General features: G+C 48.5%; 1 protein-coding gene across 2 annotated transcripts in view; it reads right to left on the bottom strand.

Moving 5' to 3' along the window:
* IGFN1 (immunoglobulin like and fibronectin type III domain containing 1) overlaps nucleotides 1-14,855 on the bottom strand; it is a 39,878-nt gene extending 25,023 nt beyond the window's left edge. The window contains exons 1-6 of one of the 2 annotated variants that reach the window (XM_063177971.1): nucleotides 14,683-14,855; nucleotides 8,589-8,726; nucleotides 3,916-3,984; nucleotides 3,314-3,436; nucleotides 995-1,134; nucleotides 349-448 (exon numbers count right to left, since the gene is read on the bottom strand). In XM_063177971.1, the coding sequence (XP_063034041.1) occupies nucleotides 349-448; nucleotides 995-1,134; nucleotides 3,314-3,436; nucleotides 3,916-3,934 (382 nt within the window). In that variant the 5' untranslated portion in view covers nucleotides 3,935-3,984; nucleotides 8,589-8,726; nucleotides 14,683-14,855. The remainder of the gene's footprint in view (nucleotides 1-348; nucleotides 449-994; nucleotides 1,135-3,313; nucleotides 3,437-3,915; nucleotides 3,985-8,588; nucleotides 8,727-14,682) is intronic. The other variant, XM_063177972.1, reaches the window with a different exon arrangement.
* Nucleotides 14,856-17,187: the final 2,332 nt, after the last annotated feature.

The raw sequence follows: 17,187 nt of genomic DNA, 5'->3' as shown, positions 1-17,187 counted from the left end.
ATCTGACCCTCCAAGTGCCCATTTCTCTGCACTGACAGAAGAACGAACGAGGTGCAGAGACAGCCACAGAGGGATGGAACCCTCCCAAAGGGCTGATTCATTCAACACCATAGAGTAAGGACTGGGGCAGTTCAGCAGTAAACCCAGAGTGTCTGATTATGGACCAGTGCAGTGAGCACAATTCCCCTTTCCTCCCCCTTGCCTTAAAGCTCACAGTGTTAGGGAGCCACCAAAAGATCTGCAGTCTTCAATGAGGGGAATACCAAACCTTCACACCAAGAATGCCCAGACAGAGTCCAGCCAGCCCAGGGAACAGCACAGCACAGCCTGTGGGGCTGCCAGTCCTACCTTGGAGGATCCTGAGGCCAGCAGAGCACGAGGCCTCTCCGTAGGCATTGACAGCACAGCAGCGATACAAGTCACTGTCCCCCGGGGCCAGGCTCTTGATCTGCAAAGGGAGAGCACAGAAACTGCTCACACAAAGGGCTGGCGTTCAGTTCACCTTCAGCTTCTCATAAAGCAGCTACTCAGTGGCACCTCAGAGGCTTCTTCTGTTCCCAGAAGGGCTCTAAAAAGCTTTGTTTGCTTATTTTTGTGTTATCTCAGAGCTAGGGATGTGTAGAATCATGGAATACCCTGAGTCTGAGGGGACCACAGGATCATCCAGTCCAGCTCCTGGACAGGACCCTCACAACAATCCCACCCTGGGCATCCCTGGCAGCGCTGCCCAAGCACTCCTGGAGCTCTGGCAGCCTCGGGGCTGTGCCCATTCCCTGGGGAGCCTGGGCAGTGCCAGCACCCTCTGGGGAAGAACCTTTCCTGATACCCAGCCTGACCCTGCCCTGGCACAGCTCCAGCCCTTCCCTGGGGTCTGTCCCTGCTCACAGGGAGCAGAGATTGAAGCTGTCCCTCTGCTTCCCCTCATCCCACAGCAGGTTTTTCTTGTCCATTTCTCTCAGTTCCACAAGTCCTTTCTGAAATATTTGATTTTTACCTGCAGAATGAATTCATTTGTAGCACTATTGAAGGACATTTGATATTTGGCAGGATCATCCATTCCTTTCTGTGTACGTGACCATTTCACCTCAGGAGCTGGGACACCTTTGACCACAGCTCTGAAAATGGCATCTTTACCTTTGAAAAGAAACAAGGATTTTGTTATTTAAGACAGGCTTGAGCATGAGGACTCTCAGGCCTGGCCCCTTTTCTTATCAAGAGTTATCCCCAGAGTGAGTAATTTCTCTTATTTTATGCAGAAACATTCTTCAAAAATAATATCTTGTTTTGCACATCAATAATTCAGGTTTTTGTGTGTATTCAATCATAAAAGGCCTTTAAAACGTGGCACTACCCTGCCAGATGTGGCTGCTGACATCTCTGACCATCACTGAAATCAGAAGCCTGACAGCAACTTCAACCCAGACTTGCTTTTTACCCATGAAATGTCCAAATCCCTTCTCATCACACATATTCTTTATCAAATCCCACTGTTTCTCCAATCTTTAACTGGCACCACCTTGCACTCCAAACCCACCAGGCACTGCTGTTTGAAGAGACAAGGGAGGGAGAAGAGAAAGAGGTTACTCTCCTTCATCCCTGCTCCCCAGCAGCCCACCACAGAAACCTCCAGCAGCTTTCCCACTGCCCAGAACAAACCTCTTCTCCAACAGGCTCCAGAACCACAGGGAACACTGGGAAACAAGTCAGAGAAGTGACTTGTGGGAGTGAGTGGGAGTAGGAATGGAGGTGAGTTATCCACGGAAACACCTCAGGGTGGAAATGATTACCCTCTCTTACTTTTTAACACTCTTGCTCTTCAGGTGACCAACACTGTTAAAGATTCTCCCTGGAAAGTCTGGCAATATTTCTCACACCTTTCTGGAGTCACCAGCACCAAACTTATTTGATGGAACAAGTTCCTGCCAGCAGATCCTTATCAAAAGACCTTTTCCAGCCTTTGAGATTGCAGTACTATCTCTTATTGAAGTCTGATTGCAGTTTGTTATCCCTGTATTACATTTTAGCCACTTTGGCTGCACTTCCCCAGGCTGGCCACAGACCACCCAGCCAGAAGAATCAGCTGAGCCATGCACTGAACACGGTGGGGTGATGACAGAGTTAAAGGCCCTCGTGGTGCCTCTACCCAGGCACAGAGTTACAGTGACCAACATGAATGCACAAAGAACGTGCTGGAAATGAAGTAACTTGGAAAATTTATACAGGTGAAAATATAGACAGGTGAAAACTTAGGCTGAAACGTGCAGGTGGAAGAGGAGGAAGAGGGACGGGTTCCACTAGAGGCCACTGTGCTCCGTCATAAAACCTCAGTGGCTCCTGGAAATCCACAGGTGAGTGTGGAACACCAAAATCCAAGCTGCTGGTTCAGTCCTGGCAGGGAAGAGGAGCTACACCATGTTCTCAGGCCACTCCACACCAACAAAAAAGAAAAAAACAAAAGGACTCTGCAGGTGCACAGAGACACCTCTGGGAGGCTCTTTACTGATTCCATTTATTGGCTCATCAGCTGCCTGCTCTGTGCTCTGTGCTCTGTGCAAGATCCTTACCTCGTTCCTTACAGAATCATCACAGAACCATGGAATGGCCTGGCTAGGAGGGACCTCAAAGCCCATCTCATTCCACCCTCTGCCATGGCAGGGACACCTTCCACTATCCCAGGGTGCTCCAAGCCCTGTCCAGCCTGGCCTCAGACACTTCCAGAGATCAAGGGGCAGCCACAGTTGCTGTGGGCACCCTGTGCCAGGGCCTCCCACCCTCACAGCCAAGAATTCCTTCCCAATATCCCACCTAACCCTGCCCTCTGGCAATGGGAAGCCATTCCACTTGTCCTGGCACTGCAGGACATCTCTCCTGGAGTGCTTTTAGGCACTGGAAGGCTGCTATAGGCTAAACAGCACCTCCAGTCAGCATATCCTACTTTAAAAGCAGCTGATTTTAATGCTGAGCACAAGTTCTTTCAACAGGAAAACAAAAGCAACAGCTTTTTCAATGTGCTGAATCTTTTGCTGCAAAGTCCTTACTGTGAGAACTCCCTGCAGAATTCACTGGATTTGCTGTGCACATCAGAGCCAGATGTTGGTCTTGTATACACATAGTGACAACTCAGAAGACCTTTGTGAGTTCTGATGGAATTGTCATCAGTGTAACAAAGACTTTGGCCACACAACACTTTTTTTGTGGTCATGTCAAATCACTTTAGAAACTCACTTGATTTAATCATGATAATTTTTTCATGTAGGTGGGACATGGAGTCAAACCCCCAGATCTGTGGCTTTCCCTGTTTATCAAGTCTCACCTTCCTGCAGTGTCAGAGTGAGTGGTTTCTTCTCAAAATCAGGTGTACTGCATCCTTCTGGAACATCATTCACAAACTGAGTGACAACAACTCCTGGGATAGAAGATTTCTTGAAGATTTTTACTAGAAAATCAAGAAAAAATACATTCAATTTACATGTCTATCCTTCAGAAAGAATCTCTCAGTCTGCATTGCCTCCTGCAGAGCAATAACTGCTCCTGCTCAGCTCCTCTTGAACCACAAAGGTCCCACCCATTCCAGTGCCACAGGCTGTAAATGTGTCCCAAGGCTTGGGGATTAAGGTCTGGGTGGCTTTGGTAAAGCCACCTTCTGGTTGTGGTGGCTTTGGCAAAGTTGTGTCCATGTAGGAAATTCTGCAATCAAAGTCCTAACCCAGGACCACCTCGGCTCACAGCTCTGGCCACGGTTTGGCCAGGGAGAGCTTTGCATCAGTTCTTGTTCCAAACACAAAATCTGGCATGAGAAAGGCCCCAGTGCCAAGTCAGAGCCTGGTGGGTCCGTCCCTGCCATCTCCAAGGTAGAGAAGCAAGGTGGGGTTGTTCCCAGGGGAATATTCCCCAGAGCTGTGTCTGTTCTCTCACCTGTCTGATGGCTGCTCATGATGCTTTGCTCAGCTTTCCGGGTTCAGCACAAACAGATTACAAATTCTCCTTTGAAAAAGACAAATACTTTCATTATTTACAGCTTGCAAGGGAAAGGACAGACCTTAACACTGCTCCCTTTATTGACACAGTTTGTCCTTCCTCACTTGCCACATCCTTGCAGCCAAGTAGAGGCAGAGCTGCCAATCAGCCTGTCATGCCCAGCACAACCTGGGTATGGGGATGATTAGCAGGGCTGAATGGAAAATGTACACATCCAGTGGTATCCCTCTGTGTCACCTGGCTTTCCTCTAAAGACCTCCTCTCGTGTTTCAGGCAAACATTCACCACATGGCACTCACGTGGTGGGTTCTGATGGATGGCAAAAGCAGTTGCTGAGAAGAAAACCACAGAGATGGATGTCTAAACTGGGGCATGGAGCAGAGGTACATCCTGATCTCATTTAGCTTGGTTAAATTAGCAACAGACCTGAGAGCAGACAAGAAGCCTTTAGAAGGGAATGGTGAAGTGTGAGCTTGGCATTCAGGAGTTATTGTTATGGATCATTCAGGGGACCTTCTGCCAAAAGAGTCTCTTTCCCTGTATTTTAAATTGGACAATGTGTAATGTAACACATCCCTGCCTTGCAGCAAGCTGGGAAAGCAGATTCTCTGTCATGTGAGAGATGCTCAGGAACTATAGAGTTACTGCAGCTCTGAAAGAGCAATTAGATTGGATTGCCTGTGGCATTAGTGCTGTGTCTCTGCTTACCCTCTGCACTCCTTCAGTCAACAGAGGGACACAAGAACATGCACCTTCCATCAGTTTTGAAAGGCACAGGGACTTTGGGAGCACACCTACACCAGGCATTCATCCAGCTGAGCCCTGGCACCTGATGAACACATAGGGGTGACATCTCCTTGTCACACATTCAACTCCGAGCTGCATTGTCTGGGTGAGAATTGGTTTCAGCTAAAAGTAAGAGACAACCTAGTGAGCAAAAATAATTTGTGCTGGATAAACCATGCCCAGGCCAAAGAGAGTGTCACTCACAGCACCTCTGGGTCAGCTTCTGAGCCAAAGAGTGTTTTGCCATTACTCAGCAGCTGCAAAGAGCCACAGATACCCCCCTACAAAAAATCACCGGCTCCACTTTGTCCTTACCACCAATGTCGTTTTGGGGCACTGCACACACGACAAATCTCAGCAATAATTGAAATCTCTGAGCCTCCCTGGCCTCTGTGGAAATGCACTGAGACAACAGCACTGGGAAATGGGAGAGGGCTGTGAGAGCACCAGCCAAGCCCTCTCTCCTGTCCTCTCCTGGCCTGATCTGGATGTCCTCTGCTGCTCCCACCACACATCTGTGTGCTGCTAGTCTGGTACCTCACACAGTTACTTCTGTAATCCCCTGGGAGATGTCTTAAAACCTGGGAATGAAGGGAATGAGGAGCTTGTGGGAAGGAAAAGACACAAAATGGAACTGAAAAGAAGCTGATTCCAGGGCACCCTGTCCTGCCCCAGGCAGGGCATTGCACAGTGAATGGCTGAGATTTTTAGATGGATTTAATTCGTCCTCCACAGTACTGAACCACATTAACAACAAACATAATCCCCTATTGCCTCTTGTATCTTCCTAAACATGTCACCACTCCTGGAGCTGGAATGCCTGATGCTTACAACACTCACCCAACAGGATGACCTGACACCAGCTTGCAGCAGCTTTCCCCTAAGCTCTGTTTGTGTTACACTTGCATTTATTCTTTGCTCCTCCTGACTCCTTTCCTCCACGCTGGGCAGTGGAGAGGAGCAGCTACTCTGAACCAGCTATGGGGTACAAATTCAGCTCCAAAGCCTTTCCTGGCATCTCCAAATGTTTCATGTCAGAATGATTCATTCTCAGCCTGGTGTGACAGTGGACATGTGTTACCATAACAAAAACTGCTGAGAGAGGGCTAAATTCAAATCTAGTTTGGTAAAAGCCCCAAATACTGGCAATATTTGCACAGGCAGTAATAGGCCCCATCTCCCAGTGGACAACATGCACTATGTGCACTATGTATAAACTGCTGAGTTTACAAAGTATTAAAGATTTCAGAAATTCACTTGGATTAAAAATAAGCTCCTGTGAGTCCTTAAACTCCTGTGAATTCCTGACTTCTGGAGAAGGAGAAGGAAGCATGTTAATGCCACACATTGATTGCAGGGTTAAAATAACAGTGCTGGATATGAAGGGAACATTCCTTCAGTGTAATGAATCCAACCACATTGCATTTTCCAGTGTCTTGTGTATTAAATAAGGACCAGAAAATAACACCCTGATTGGCACAGAGTCCCTAAAACCTACTCCTGCTTACTTTTAAAATTTTTACTCCCTTGTTACATGAATGATCATGGCTTTGTTCTGACTCCAGTCCAATTTGGAAAAAGAAATCGCAGGATTTTTAAAATGAGACAGCAAAAGCCTTCCAAAAATTGTCATAGTGTAATTCATATCTTCACTCACAGGTGCTTGAAACATTGGTGTCCAAATGAGGATGATTTATTCAATGGAATAAATGCTTCCAAGAGGGAGTGACCCCTCCCCAGGTGAATGCTGATAACACCCCCAGCACAACAGAGTGACACTGGTAGCAGCTCCACACTCTCACTCCTCTGTAAAACACATCCCTGTCATGCATTAGCCTTGTTCAGCTATCCAGTTGGCCATTCCTCATTCCAGGCAGAAGTCTGTCTGCTTTGCAGCTGCAGGGACATCCCCACTGGAGACACAGGGAAAGCTTCCTTGGCTTTGGGCACAGGGCTGGAGCAAGCCCTTGGCTACTGACAACATTTTTAATGTCCCAAAATAAAGCTAGAAGCCTGTCAGGGTGGGAGGTTGCCCTTCATCCTGTGTGTTCATCAATCTGTCTGGATAAGACAGAGCAAGAGACCAATCCCTGTGAGCCTGACTGGACACCACTGCTGGGGCCATAAATCAGCTGAGTGAATAAGCAAAACATTTGGGAGTCAGAGGATTTGTAGGTGTGGGGGGAGTCACAGGGAGTTATTTACAGGCTTCAGAGAGTGCAATACAGAGACAAGATGTGACATAATTGCTGGCAGACTGGCGAGCAAAATTAGCCAAAGCTGTAGGGAAGGCACACACAGAGAGTGGTTCATGGGGAGGGGATGGGTGCAGAGGCTGGGATGTGCCATGGGCATTGCACAAGCACAGACACAGTGGGGACAAAGCCATTAGCACACACTTAAACCAGTGACAGTAAAGTAATCAGCAAGACAGGCAGCATTTCTTTCATAAAAACATCACAGAATCTGCTGAGCTGGAAGGGACCCACAGGGACCGTCCAACCCTGCACAGACCCCCCAACAATCCCACCCTGGGCATCCCTGGCAGCGCTGTCCAAACACTCCTGGAGCTCTGGCAGCCCCGGGGCTGTGCCCATTCCCTGGGGAGCCTGGGCAGTGCCAGCACCCTCTGGGGCAGAACCTTCCCTGAGATCCAGCCTGACCCTCCCCTGACAAAGCTTTTCTCTTTGTAATTCTCTTTGAATTTATCTTTGTAAATCATGAAAATCAGGGTGGTCCTGACACTGAAAATGTTCTAAACAAAATAGCAAATTGTTGTGAGCTCAGTCAAATTCTGGCTTTGCTTTACTCAGATCAGATACTCAGTGAGTATATTTCACCTAAAAGTTCTCTTTTAGCTTTGAGTCGGCTTTCTGTGGTTTTTGTTAACTTGAAGTAATCTTTTGAGCTCGAGTCTTCCCATTTCAGATGAATTTTCAAGAAAAATTTCAAATGCTTTGGTTAGAACCACAGAACTGAAGGCCAACAAACTGCAGAAGGGAAACTTCATGAAAACTTCTGAGCAGGTCACAGAGCGGGAATGTCACAAGCTCTCCAGTGATGAATGGAGGTCTTGTGCAGAGTGAGGAGGAATGTCCAAGGATCAGATTTTGTGTGACTTATCCCTTTGGTAAATCTATACCTGACCTGATCTTCTCCTCTGCTCCAGGGATTATGAACACGACCTAAGTGCTTGCTCAGGATCCACAGAAACACAAACTAGATACACTGCACCCATTTATGTATGAAAGTGGCACTGATACCAAAGGCCAAGAGGAGACACACACCATCCCTATTTTCTAAGGGAGAAAAGGCCATTAAGCCCCAGCAGTGAGCAGGAGAGTGAATCCATGTCCCTTTGGAGCAGCAGGGATGGGATGGCAGCAAGAGAACTGCTCAGCTTGTGCCTTTCTGTGGCCACAACACTCCCATGGATTTTTCATAACAGAAACAGACTTTGATAGAGGCAAGAGATTTACAGCAAGGATCACAGAGCAAACACAACAGAGTCTCACTGCCAGGAAGGAAAGATGACATATCCCTACTCACTGTCCAGGATGAAAACCCGTAGGAACCCCAGTGTACCTGTGCCACAAGTCCCCTGCCAGCTCCAAGGGACAATGACAGCAGCTCTCCAACAGCCTGGCATCTTCCCAGGGAAATCAGTGTACCCTACAGGAGCCCACTACTCCCAGAACATTTACAACCATTTCCAGAACTACTGCAACACAAACCCACATTCAGTGTGACAACAAAGGTGTCACTTCCCAGTCCCAGCTCTGCATCACCCCCACACAAATCAGTGCTGACCTGGCCAAACTCACCACTCTACAGGCTGAGCTTCTGAGAGGATCCTCTGGAAGTCACTTCTGCGTCTCCAGGCCCACAGTGTCTTTGTTCACTCAGAGCACAGATCTCTTCATAGCTGTCCAGTGGGTCCCCTGGTCCCAGGTATCAGTGACCTGTGGGAAGGAATATAAGCCCCTTATCTGTCTGGTGTAAATGTCACTAAATGGCAAAAGAAGCAGCAAACTGCCGTCCCCCTCACACCTCTCCAGTCTCACAGGAAGTGAGGCTGTGCCCAGGAGCTGCTGGGTGTCTCCACACTGAGCTGGAGCAGCCCTGGGGGCTCATTATAGCCCCACACTCCCCCAGCCCAGGGGAGGTGCCCTGCAGCCCTTGGCAAGGCCGGGCACGGCCAGGGCCAGCCTGGCCAGATGCGACCATCAGTCAAGGCCAGGCTGCATCTCCAAGGCAAGACCTTGGGCCTCAAAGAAGGACAAACACTTGTGCAGATCCAAGGACAGGACAGGCTGTACAACAGGTTGTGCAGGACACACCAGAAGATGGGTGTGTCCTACTCAGAGGCCATGAGTCCTTAGGAGATACCACAATTCCTTAGCAGAGAAGGAAAACCAGTGAATTATTGCATCTGTGTGTGGGTCAACCATGCCTGGGCTTGGCCCTCAGCACAAGAGTCCCTCAGTCTGGGCTATTCCAAGAGGCCTGAAAGAAATCCAGCTGCTCTAGAATAGGTCCACTGCTACAGCCAAAAGGCACACCTCAGTTTGCTCCTTTCCTTGCAACAAAGACACGGACTGATCCCTTTCCCATGAGCAGCAAACAAGGCCACTTATTCTACCAGTGGAAGGTTCCCTGCCCATGGCAGGGAGTTGGAATTAGATGGTTTTAAAGTTCTCTTCCAACCCAAAGCACTCTGGGATCTCTGATTTCCATGGACAGGAACCCAGATGTACAAGTTCAGTGCATTGTGACCTCAAATCTTTTGCTTCTGGTCTGCCCTTGAAGACCTTGTACACCTTCCTTCCTCTGCTCAGAAAGCTCCCCTAAAGCAGAGGAGCCTTTGTTTAGTTCCTGATGTTCACAGAGATGGCCAGTCTGCAAGTTCCCTTCTCCCAGGAGCTCGACCTGCCTGGCCTGAAGGCTGCTCTCACTCACTTCAGCCTGAGAGCCCACAGTGGTTGCTTTCCCTTGCACTGGGTGAATAAATTCATACTAAATCTCATGTTCAACTGGAGAGGAATGGCTGGCTCCAGAAGGTGGCAAGAGAAGTGTTTTTACTGTGATGGCCATGGCTCATAGGCTGTCTGTGCTGGCAGAACCAGAAGAAGGCTTTCCTATGAGAAGATGATAATTTTAAAATCTGAGGCTAATGGGAAGGGAACACACAGAAAACCCTTGTGCCACAGCTTAGACTCCTGTTGGATTGCATCAAGACAGAAGAACCACAAAGAGCACCATTTCCACTAGCCTGAGAAAGAAGATTCTCACTCAGGTATCAAAAATTTCTCCCTTGCAGGGCTGGGAATCACCATTTCAACCAACAATTTAAAAGATAAATGTGAAAATTAAATTCTGGAGTTATTTTCTTTACTCTTTCTTTCTTTTCGACCGTTGTTGCTGTTGCCAGTGTTTACAGCTTCCCAGCTCATGAGAAAACATGTCAACAGAGGAAAATGGAATAGCTCAAACTGATGCCTGGGCTAAGATCCTTCCTGCTACCTTTGCAGGCATATAAAAGTAGAAAGTAGAAGCAATTAAAAAGTGAAATATAAACCATTCGAAAGTTGACAAGCCGAGAAAATAAGACAACAAGGATCTGGGAAATCTGGACTGCTGCTGGACAATCCTCTCAGTAGCAGCCGCTGTTTTCTAGCAATGTGGGACTCCCACAGCATTTCACCTGCTTTGGACAGTGATCATCCCAGAGATGCTCCCTCAGACATCAGCCCTGCTGGTCCAGGACAGCAGTTTGTGGCTTTGCTGACTGGATGCTGCAGCTTTAATAAACCCCATTGCCAGACAAGTGTCAGAGAGAGCAGCACTTCGGGTAAGGCCTGGAAATGCTCCCACAGGAAGCATTAACCTGCCTCCCCTGAAACCTGCATTCAGCTCTCCTCAGCTGCAGCAGAAGCAGAGTTATCCCAGAGGCCTGAGCTATCCAGGACCTCAGGGATTTCCGCTGTTCCTCTTCCCATGTGTTTTCCCTTTGCCGGCATTTGCTCCCCACAGAAAAGTGCCAATGGTGTTGAGTCTCCCGTCACATTTAGCTGCTGGGTCTCAACTGAGGAATTCCCAATTAGACAGACAGTGGGGTCTAACGGGTCTAACAAATCCCAGGAGATCCACGACTGCTCCTGTTCCACTGATCCCACAAAACTGATCGTGCTTTGCCTCATTTCCAGCCCTGATTTTACAGTTTTTGTGGGGCCTCTCCTCCAGGGGCACTGATAATTTAAAACCATCTGCAACAGAGCAACCTCCTCCAAGAGCTTGACCTTCTTCCATTTCACAGCTTGTTTTCCACCCGCCCACCCAAGGCCCTGTTAACCCCTGTGTGCCAGGGCTGAGCCACCAAGTGCCACTGGGAGCTGCAGAATGTCACTGTGAGGCTGGGACACTCAGTGGGCACTGCTTCCCCAGCAGCAGGAACGTGCTTTTCCCTGAAAGTCAGGCCATTCACCCAAGGAAGGGCAGTGAAGAAATGTCCAGAGGCAACAGCTGAAGAACAGTTATTTCAGATTGAATTTAAAACTCTGATTTAACTGGAAACAAGACTCTTCCAGCGTTCTGGTTTCCCTGTAATTCCCTTCTTGGAAAATTGATGTCAAGTCTTCCTGTTCCGACTGGTGACAGCTGGCACAGCTCTTCCTACAGATTTTGGCACCACATGGCTCAGAAAGGGCAAGAACTCAATAAACCAAGACCTGGTAGGTTCAAAACCCTGTTGGATTTTCAGTCCATAAAGAAATGACCAAGATCAAAAACCAGGCCAAGATACCCCATTTCCCTGCAGCCTGGTGGAGAGTCCTGTCTGCTCTAAGGGTGGCATTGGTGTCAGGGAGGCTTCTTTGGGGCAGAAATATTCACATATGAAACGGGTGAAGATGTGCAAAGCTCAGTGGTCATGTTCCAAGTCCATCTTGACATAACAGCAATGAGAATCCCATAGAAACTATACAAGAAAATGGGCATGGATATGGAATAAAGGCCCACATTCAGGGAAGATTACAGGTACCTGCAGCCCTCCAACCACCCAACACACTTCACCAAATCAGGTGAGTCTGGCAGTGCTGGTCATTCTGGTCATGTGTGAGCACAGGGACATTGTGTGTTCAGACCAGGCCAGGGGCCAGCTGGGTGACAGAAGAACATTTTGCTTTCCCAGGAGAATGTCCTGCACCAGGATGAGGAACAGTCACACCATGCATGTGAGTGCCCCAGTGAGTCTTCCATAGCCACAACATTTGAATTTAAGTAAATGTGATGTTCCAGTTACTGAGTACTTGCTGCTCTTTTCAGTGGGAGATGCCCATTCCCATTCCAGTCCCTCAACACCAGTTCATCCATGTTGTAGAGTCCAGAAGAAATGGAAGGGACTTGTTTCAAGCATGAACATGTAGTGCTTTTCCCTCCCCACATGTTCCAGTATGTCCCTCTGTCACCTGCAAGCTGAGGGCTGCTGTCCCTGAGCACACAGAGCCAGAGTCAGACCCTCTGCAGCTCACTGGACTTTCACACAACACAAGGAGCTCAGAACCAAGGGAGTGAAAGCAGAAGGCACCAGTGCTCTGCTTTCACAGTGCAGATCAGCTCCCTCATCCTCACACTGCTGAGGATTCCTTCTGTTCTCTTGCTCAGTTCTCTTCTCACTGGTTCAGTGTTTGCACCCAGTGTTTGCACCCAGTGTTTGAAGGGGTTTGCTAGCAGTCCAGGATGTAGTTGGAGCCTGGCTGCCTATGAACCCAACACTCCCACTTTTCCCAGTAATAGCTGCTCCCATGACTATCCTCCTTGCATGTGCCAGTCCCAGGGCTGGGATTTACTTACCATTTCCATCCATGAAACAAAATAGCAGGCAACAGACATTTATTAAAGACTCGCCAAAGATGTGATTAAACATCAACTTATTACCAGACATATCCCTCCACCAGGACTTTCCATTCCCCTTGAGACACTGAAGAGAACGAGGGTTTAAGCCCCTCTGGGCTTTAATGAATGCAGAGAACAAGGGGTGCCTGTACAACTTCCATTTGACCTTACATGGCCCTCGGGTTTTGCTAAATGTCCCTCTCCAGCTAAAATTAACTCTGTGTGTTGGGGGCACCTCACAGACAGCACCCCTCAGGCAGTCAGAGGGTTAACAAAGCTCACTGCATGCAGCATATTAAACAATAAAATGCAACCAGGGATTGAAGCCTCTATCTATGTCCCCCTCTCTGCTTCAAACCAGAGGCACAGCAAACCCTCCAGCTCTGAGGTCTTTATGTTGTTGCAGGACTTATTTTGCCCCTGCCTGAAAGTGGCAACAGATGAAACAAGCCCCACCCTGGCCTGACCAGCTGTTTCAATGTTTCATTCCCTGATGTGCTGGGAAGTTTCCCACTGAAATGAATGGTAAGAAATTATCTCTGGTACCTCAAGAGGCCGCCGCATGTGCCACCTTCCCGTTGTCCATGTGGGACAGCAGAATTAATCTCAACACCGACCTGGCAGTGTCTGACCTGTGCCAGCACCAGTGAATGTCTGGCACCTACAGAGGTGCCAGGGGACTCACATTTCTGGGAATGCTGCCCCAGTCCTTCTGAAGTTTGTTCACTGTCACACTCTCTTTATCCAGCACTAAAATATCAGAATAAAATAAGTGTCATCTTAAGCCAGAAAATTGTAAGAGCATATGTACAAGAAAACAGACGTGTACTAAATGAACCAGCCTAACCTTCTAGAACTAAAAAATGAAGTCATCTTTAAAGATAAAAAAGTTAGTATTACAAAAAGAAAAAAGAAACAAAAAAATTACTAACAGACATAAGGGTGTCAACCTGAGTAAAGCAACACATCTACCAATTAGATTAAGAAAGAGATGCGTGCTTACCTCGTAACCAAAATAAAACTACCGATCAAAAGATGCATAGACAACACAGAACTACCAATTAAACAATACGTGACTGTATAAACCAAGAGAAGTAAATATAAACAATGTTTAGAAGCACAATAAACAACTTGTACTTAATTCACATTGAATCGTACAAAGTCCTTTGTCTTCTCTCCTCAGAAAATTATGCCAGCATCCAATGGAGAAATAACCAAAACCACAGAATTATAAAGTCATACAATGGATTGGGTTGGAAAGGACCTTAAAGCTAAGCTCGGTCCACTCCCCACCAAGGGGAGAACATCAGGTTCCTTAGACTCCCCTCCAGAAAATGGAACTACAGGGAAAAAAACCCAGAAATACGGAAAAACATGGAAATATAGAAAATCAGAGAAAGAGAGGGCATCTCATTCCTTTCATCCCCATCCATTCCATGAATCCTGTGGTTTTACAGAAGGGTCACTGAGCTCCCCTTTCTGCAGGAATGAACCTCCCAGGGGCTGCACCTCTACAGGATCTGTCCCAGTGCGGGGTCTGTCCCTCTACAGGGTCTGTCCCAGTGCGGGGTCTGTCCCAGTGCGGGGTCTGTCCCAGTGCGGGGTCTGTCCCAGTGCAGGGTCTGTCCCTGAGCGGGGTCTGTCCTAGTTCAGGGTCTGTCCCTGAGCGGGGTCTGTCCCTGAGCGGGGTCTGTCCCTGTGCGGGGTCTGTCCCCCTGCCTGGTCTGTCCCTCTGCAGGGTCTGTCCCTGTGCAGGGTCTGTCCCTGAGCGGGGTCTGTCCCCCTGCCGGGTCTGTCCCCCTGCCTGGTCTGTCCCTCTGCAGGGTCTGTCCCAGTGCCTGGTCTGTCCCTCTGCAGGGTCTGTCCCCCTGCCGGGTCTGTCCCAGTGCGGGGTCTGTCCCCCTGCCGGGTCTGTCCCCCCGCAGGGTGTCCCCCACCTCCCCTGCCCTCGATCACACGGACCTCAAACACAGCAGAGCTCGCAGCAAGCACGGCTCCGGGTGCGGAGCAGGTGCCAGCACTCACCTGCGGCTCTCAGCCCCAGTGTCCCTCCAGCCGAGTGCCGTCCCCTCCAGCCGAGTTCTGTCCCTCTAGCCGAGTGCTGTCCCCTCTGGCCAAGTGCTGTCCCTCCAGCCGAGTTGTCCCCTCCAGCCGAGTTCTGTTCCCTCCAGCCGAGTTCTGTCCCTCTCCCCGAGGGCTGTCCCTCTCCCCGAGGGCTGTCCCCCCGCAGCTGCACAGGCCGGCCGGGCTCAGCGCGGGTCGCTCCGGGCCGGGCCGGGCCGGGCTGGAGCCGCTCAGCCTCTGCCGTCGGTGCCGCCTCCCTCCCGCCGCTGTCCCGCGGTGTCGCCGCGGGCGGGGCCGCCTGTCACAGGGCTGTTAGCTTGCGAGACATCCAGAGGATTGGGATTGTTATGGGCACCCGGACACCTGCCTCCTATTTGTTATTATTTCAGTCCATTCCAGTAATGGTGCTGAGCAAATTTGAGATGAACATAATTCTTCAGCATTTCACAAGTCAGTGGGATGGTGCTTTGTCTGTGGATTGTGTTTCCTCTTCGCAGCCACTTGTTACAAACTTTGACACAACTGAAGGGCTCTCGATGTTTTAAAGGGAGCTGGAGTTCAGCTGGTTTGAATCCCATTCCAGGAATAAGTAGGGTCCCTAACAGAACAGATAAATTGAATTTCAGAGAGAAGTCAGTGGCCAACCATGGTTAAAGATGAGACTTCTTCACATATACTCTTTTTAAAAAATAACTCCTTGAAAAGTCAGATTTATAAGGGATGGACAGACCCCTCCAGAGCAGCAGTTCACAGTGTCAATGTGAATTTATCTCATAGTGTTAATGTGAATTTGTAGTGTACACTGAGCAGTCTGAGTCTGCACTCTTGTTACACAGCCAAGAGCAGCTGCTGTTACCTACAGTCCCTTGTACACCTTTGGATAAAAACAGCTTTAACAGGGAATTTGGAACAAAAAGGTTAGGGTGGAAATGGAGATCAGACGTCTCAGCAAACTTGCAGTAGTAATTCTCTGCTGTGAGAATTTGTCCAGAGTCACCTGGAATGAGGGAGATAAGTCTTGAGAAAAACAAGACAGAGGCTCAAAGTTAAAGACCCCAGGCAGGGAATGGAGAGTTTACAGGCACAGTTTCCTCAGCTTGCAGAGGGCAGTGGGCACCCAAGGGTCACCCAAAGGGCTGCAGGTTGCAGATGTTCCAGGTGTTTCCTTGCCCCCATTGCCCATCTCAGGGACAGGGACATACTGGGGGATTGCCAGTCACAGTCATTTCAGAGGCCAAGACTTCCTGGCAGACATGAGCACATCAGGGCTTCTAAAAAGCAGATTAGGATAAAGTTTATCTTTCTCTGCCTTGTCCTCTTCCAGGAAGCCAATGTGCCTGTGGGAGAGGCTGTACCTGGAGCTCTTCCAGCCTGCAAGGTGGGCAAACCCCTGTGCCACCAGTCCTGCCTGGATCCACACCAGCCTTAGCCCATGAGAGGCAAGGACCTAAAGAAAACATCATTTCCAAAGGTTTTGCTTCTACCCAGTAAAAGCAATGTCCCCACAGCAGGCAAGGGGCCTGTTGTGCCCTGGATGTAACTGTACCTCAGGTGCCTTCAAAAGAGCTCATTGTACAAAGGAACAGCCAAGGCAGGAAGATGAACCAGGAGGAAAGCAGGTTTGCCTGTACTTTAATGTACTTTCCAAATGGGAATATAATTCCCTTATTTTTACTTTAGATTAAACAGATTTTTGAGTTCAGATTCTCAGTCCCTTGATACCACAGAAGCCAGCTGAAATCTGCTCAGGGTTTCCTACCTTGCCCCTCCATAGCTAAACATCTTTCCTGTGGAGGAGAGAGCTGGGGCACAAGTTGCTGAGCTTCTACTGGAACAGATTGAAGCCAGAAAGTGCAAGTGACACATCCCAAAGGATCACATTTACACACCTTTATGCACCTTTACTGTTGGCACAACACAGAAGATCCCATTTAATGTGGTAGAAGAGAAAAAACATCTGCTTCAAAAAAACCAGAGAAGTACTGACAACTCAGGTCATGCTGAAATCATTCTGATAGACTTGAAAATATGTCCCAGTTACGAGACCTTAGCACCCCAAAGGGCAGTCTTATGTAACGTGCTTTACTTAGCAATCCTCTGACATGGGCATTCCCAATAAAACAGTGTAAGGATTTGTAAGCCTGAGTATTCCCTTGCCTCTGACAGCCTCATAAAGATTATTTCCTATCAGACATGTGAGAGTCTCCACTGGAAACCCACCAACACTGCATCTGAGCTGACCTGACCATTCAAATTCTAATTTCATCCCAAATCAGCAGGTGGTTATTGGTTGTCTCAACATGGCATTTGTCAGGAATGAAAATTCTTTGCCAAAATAAGCCATTCAGTGTTATTTACGACACAGACAGATTCTGTTACTCTCTCATAGGGTATTATGCTCAAACACTGTTGACTGAGCCAGCCCTGGCCCTCTCCCCTTTTATGTTTGAGTGCAGCCATTAAATT

The sequence above is a fragment of the Melospiza melodia genome, chromosome 28, assembly GCF_035770615.1.
Source record: "Melospiza melodia melodia isolate bMelMel2 chromosome 28, bMelMel2.pri, whole genome shotgun sequence".
In the NCBI taxonomy this organism is placed as follows: Eukaryota; Metazoa; Chordata; class Aves; order Passeriformes; family Passerellidae; genus Melospiza; species Melospiza melodia.
This window is presented reverse-complemented; position numbering and strand designations above follow the sequence as displayed.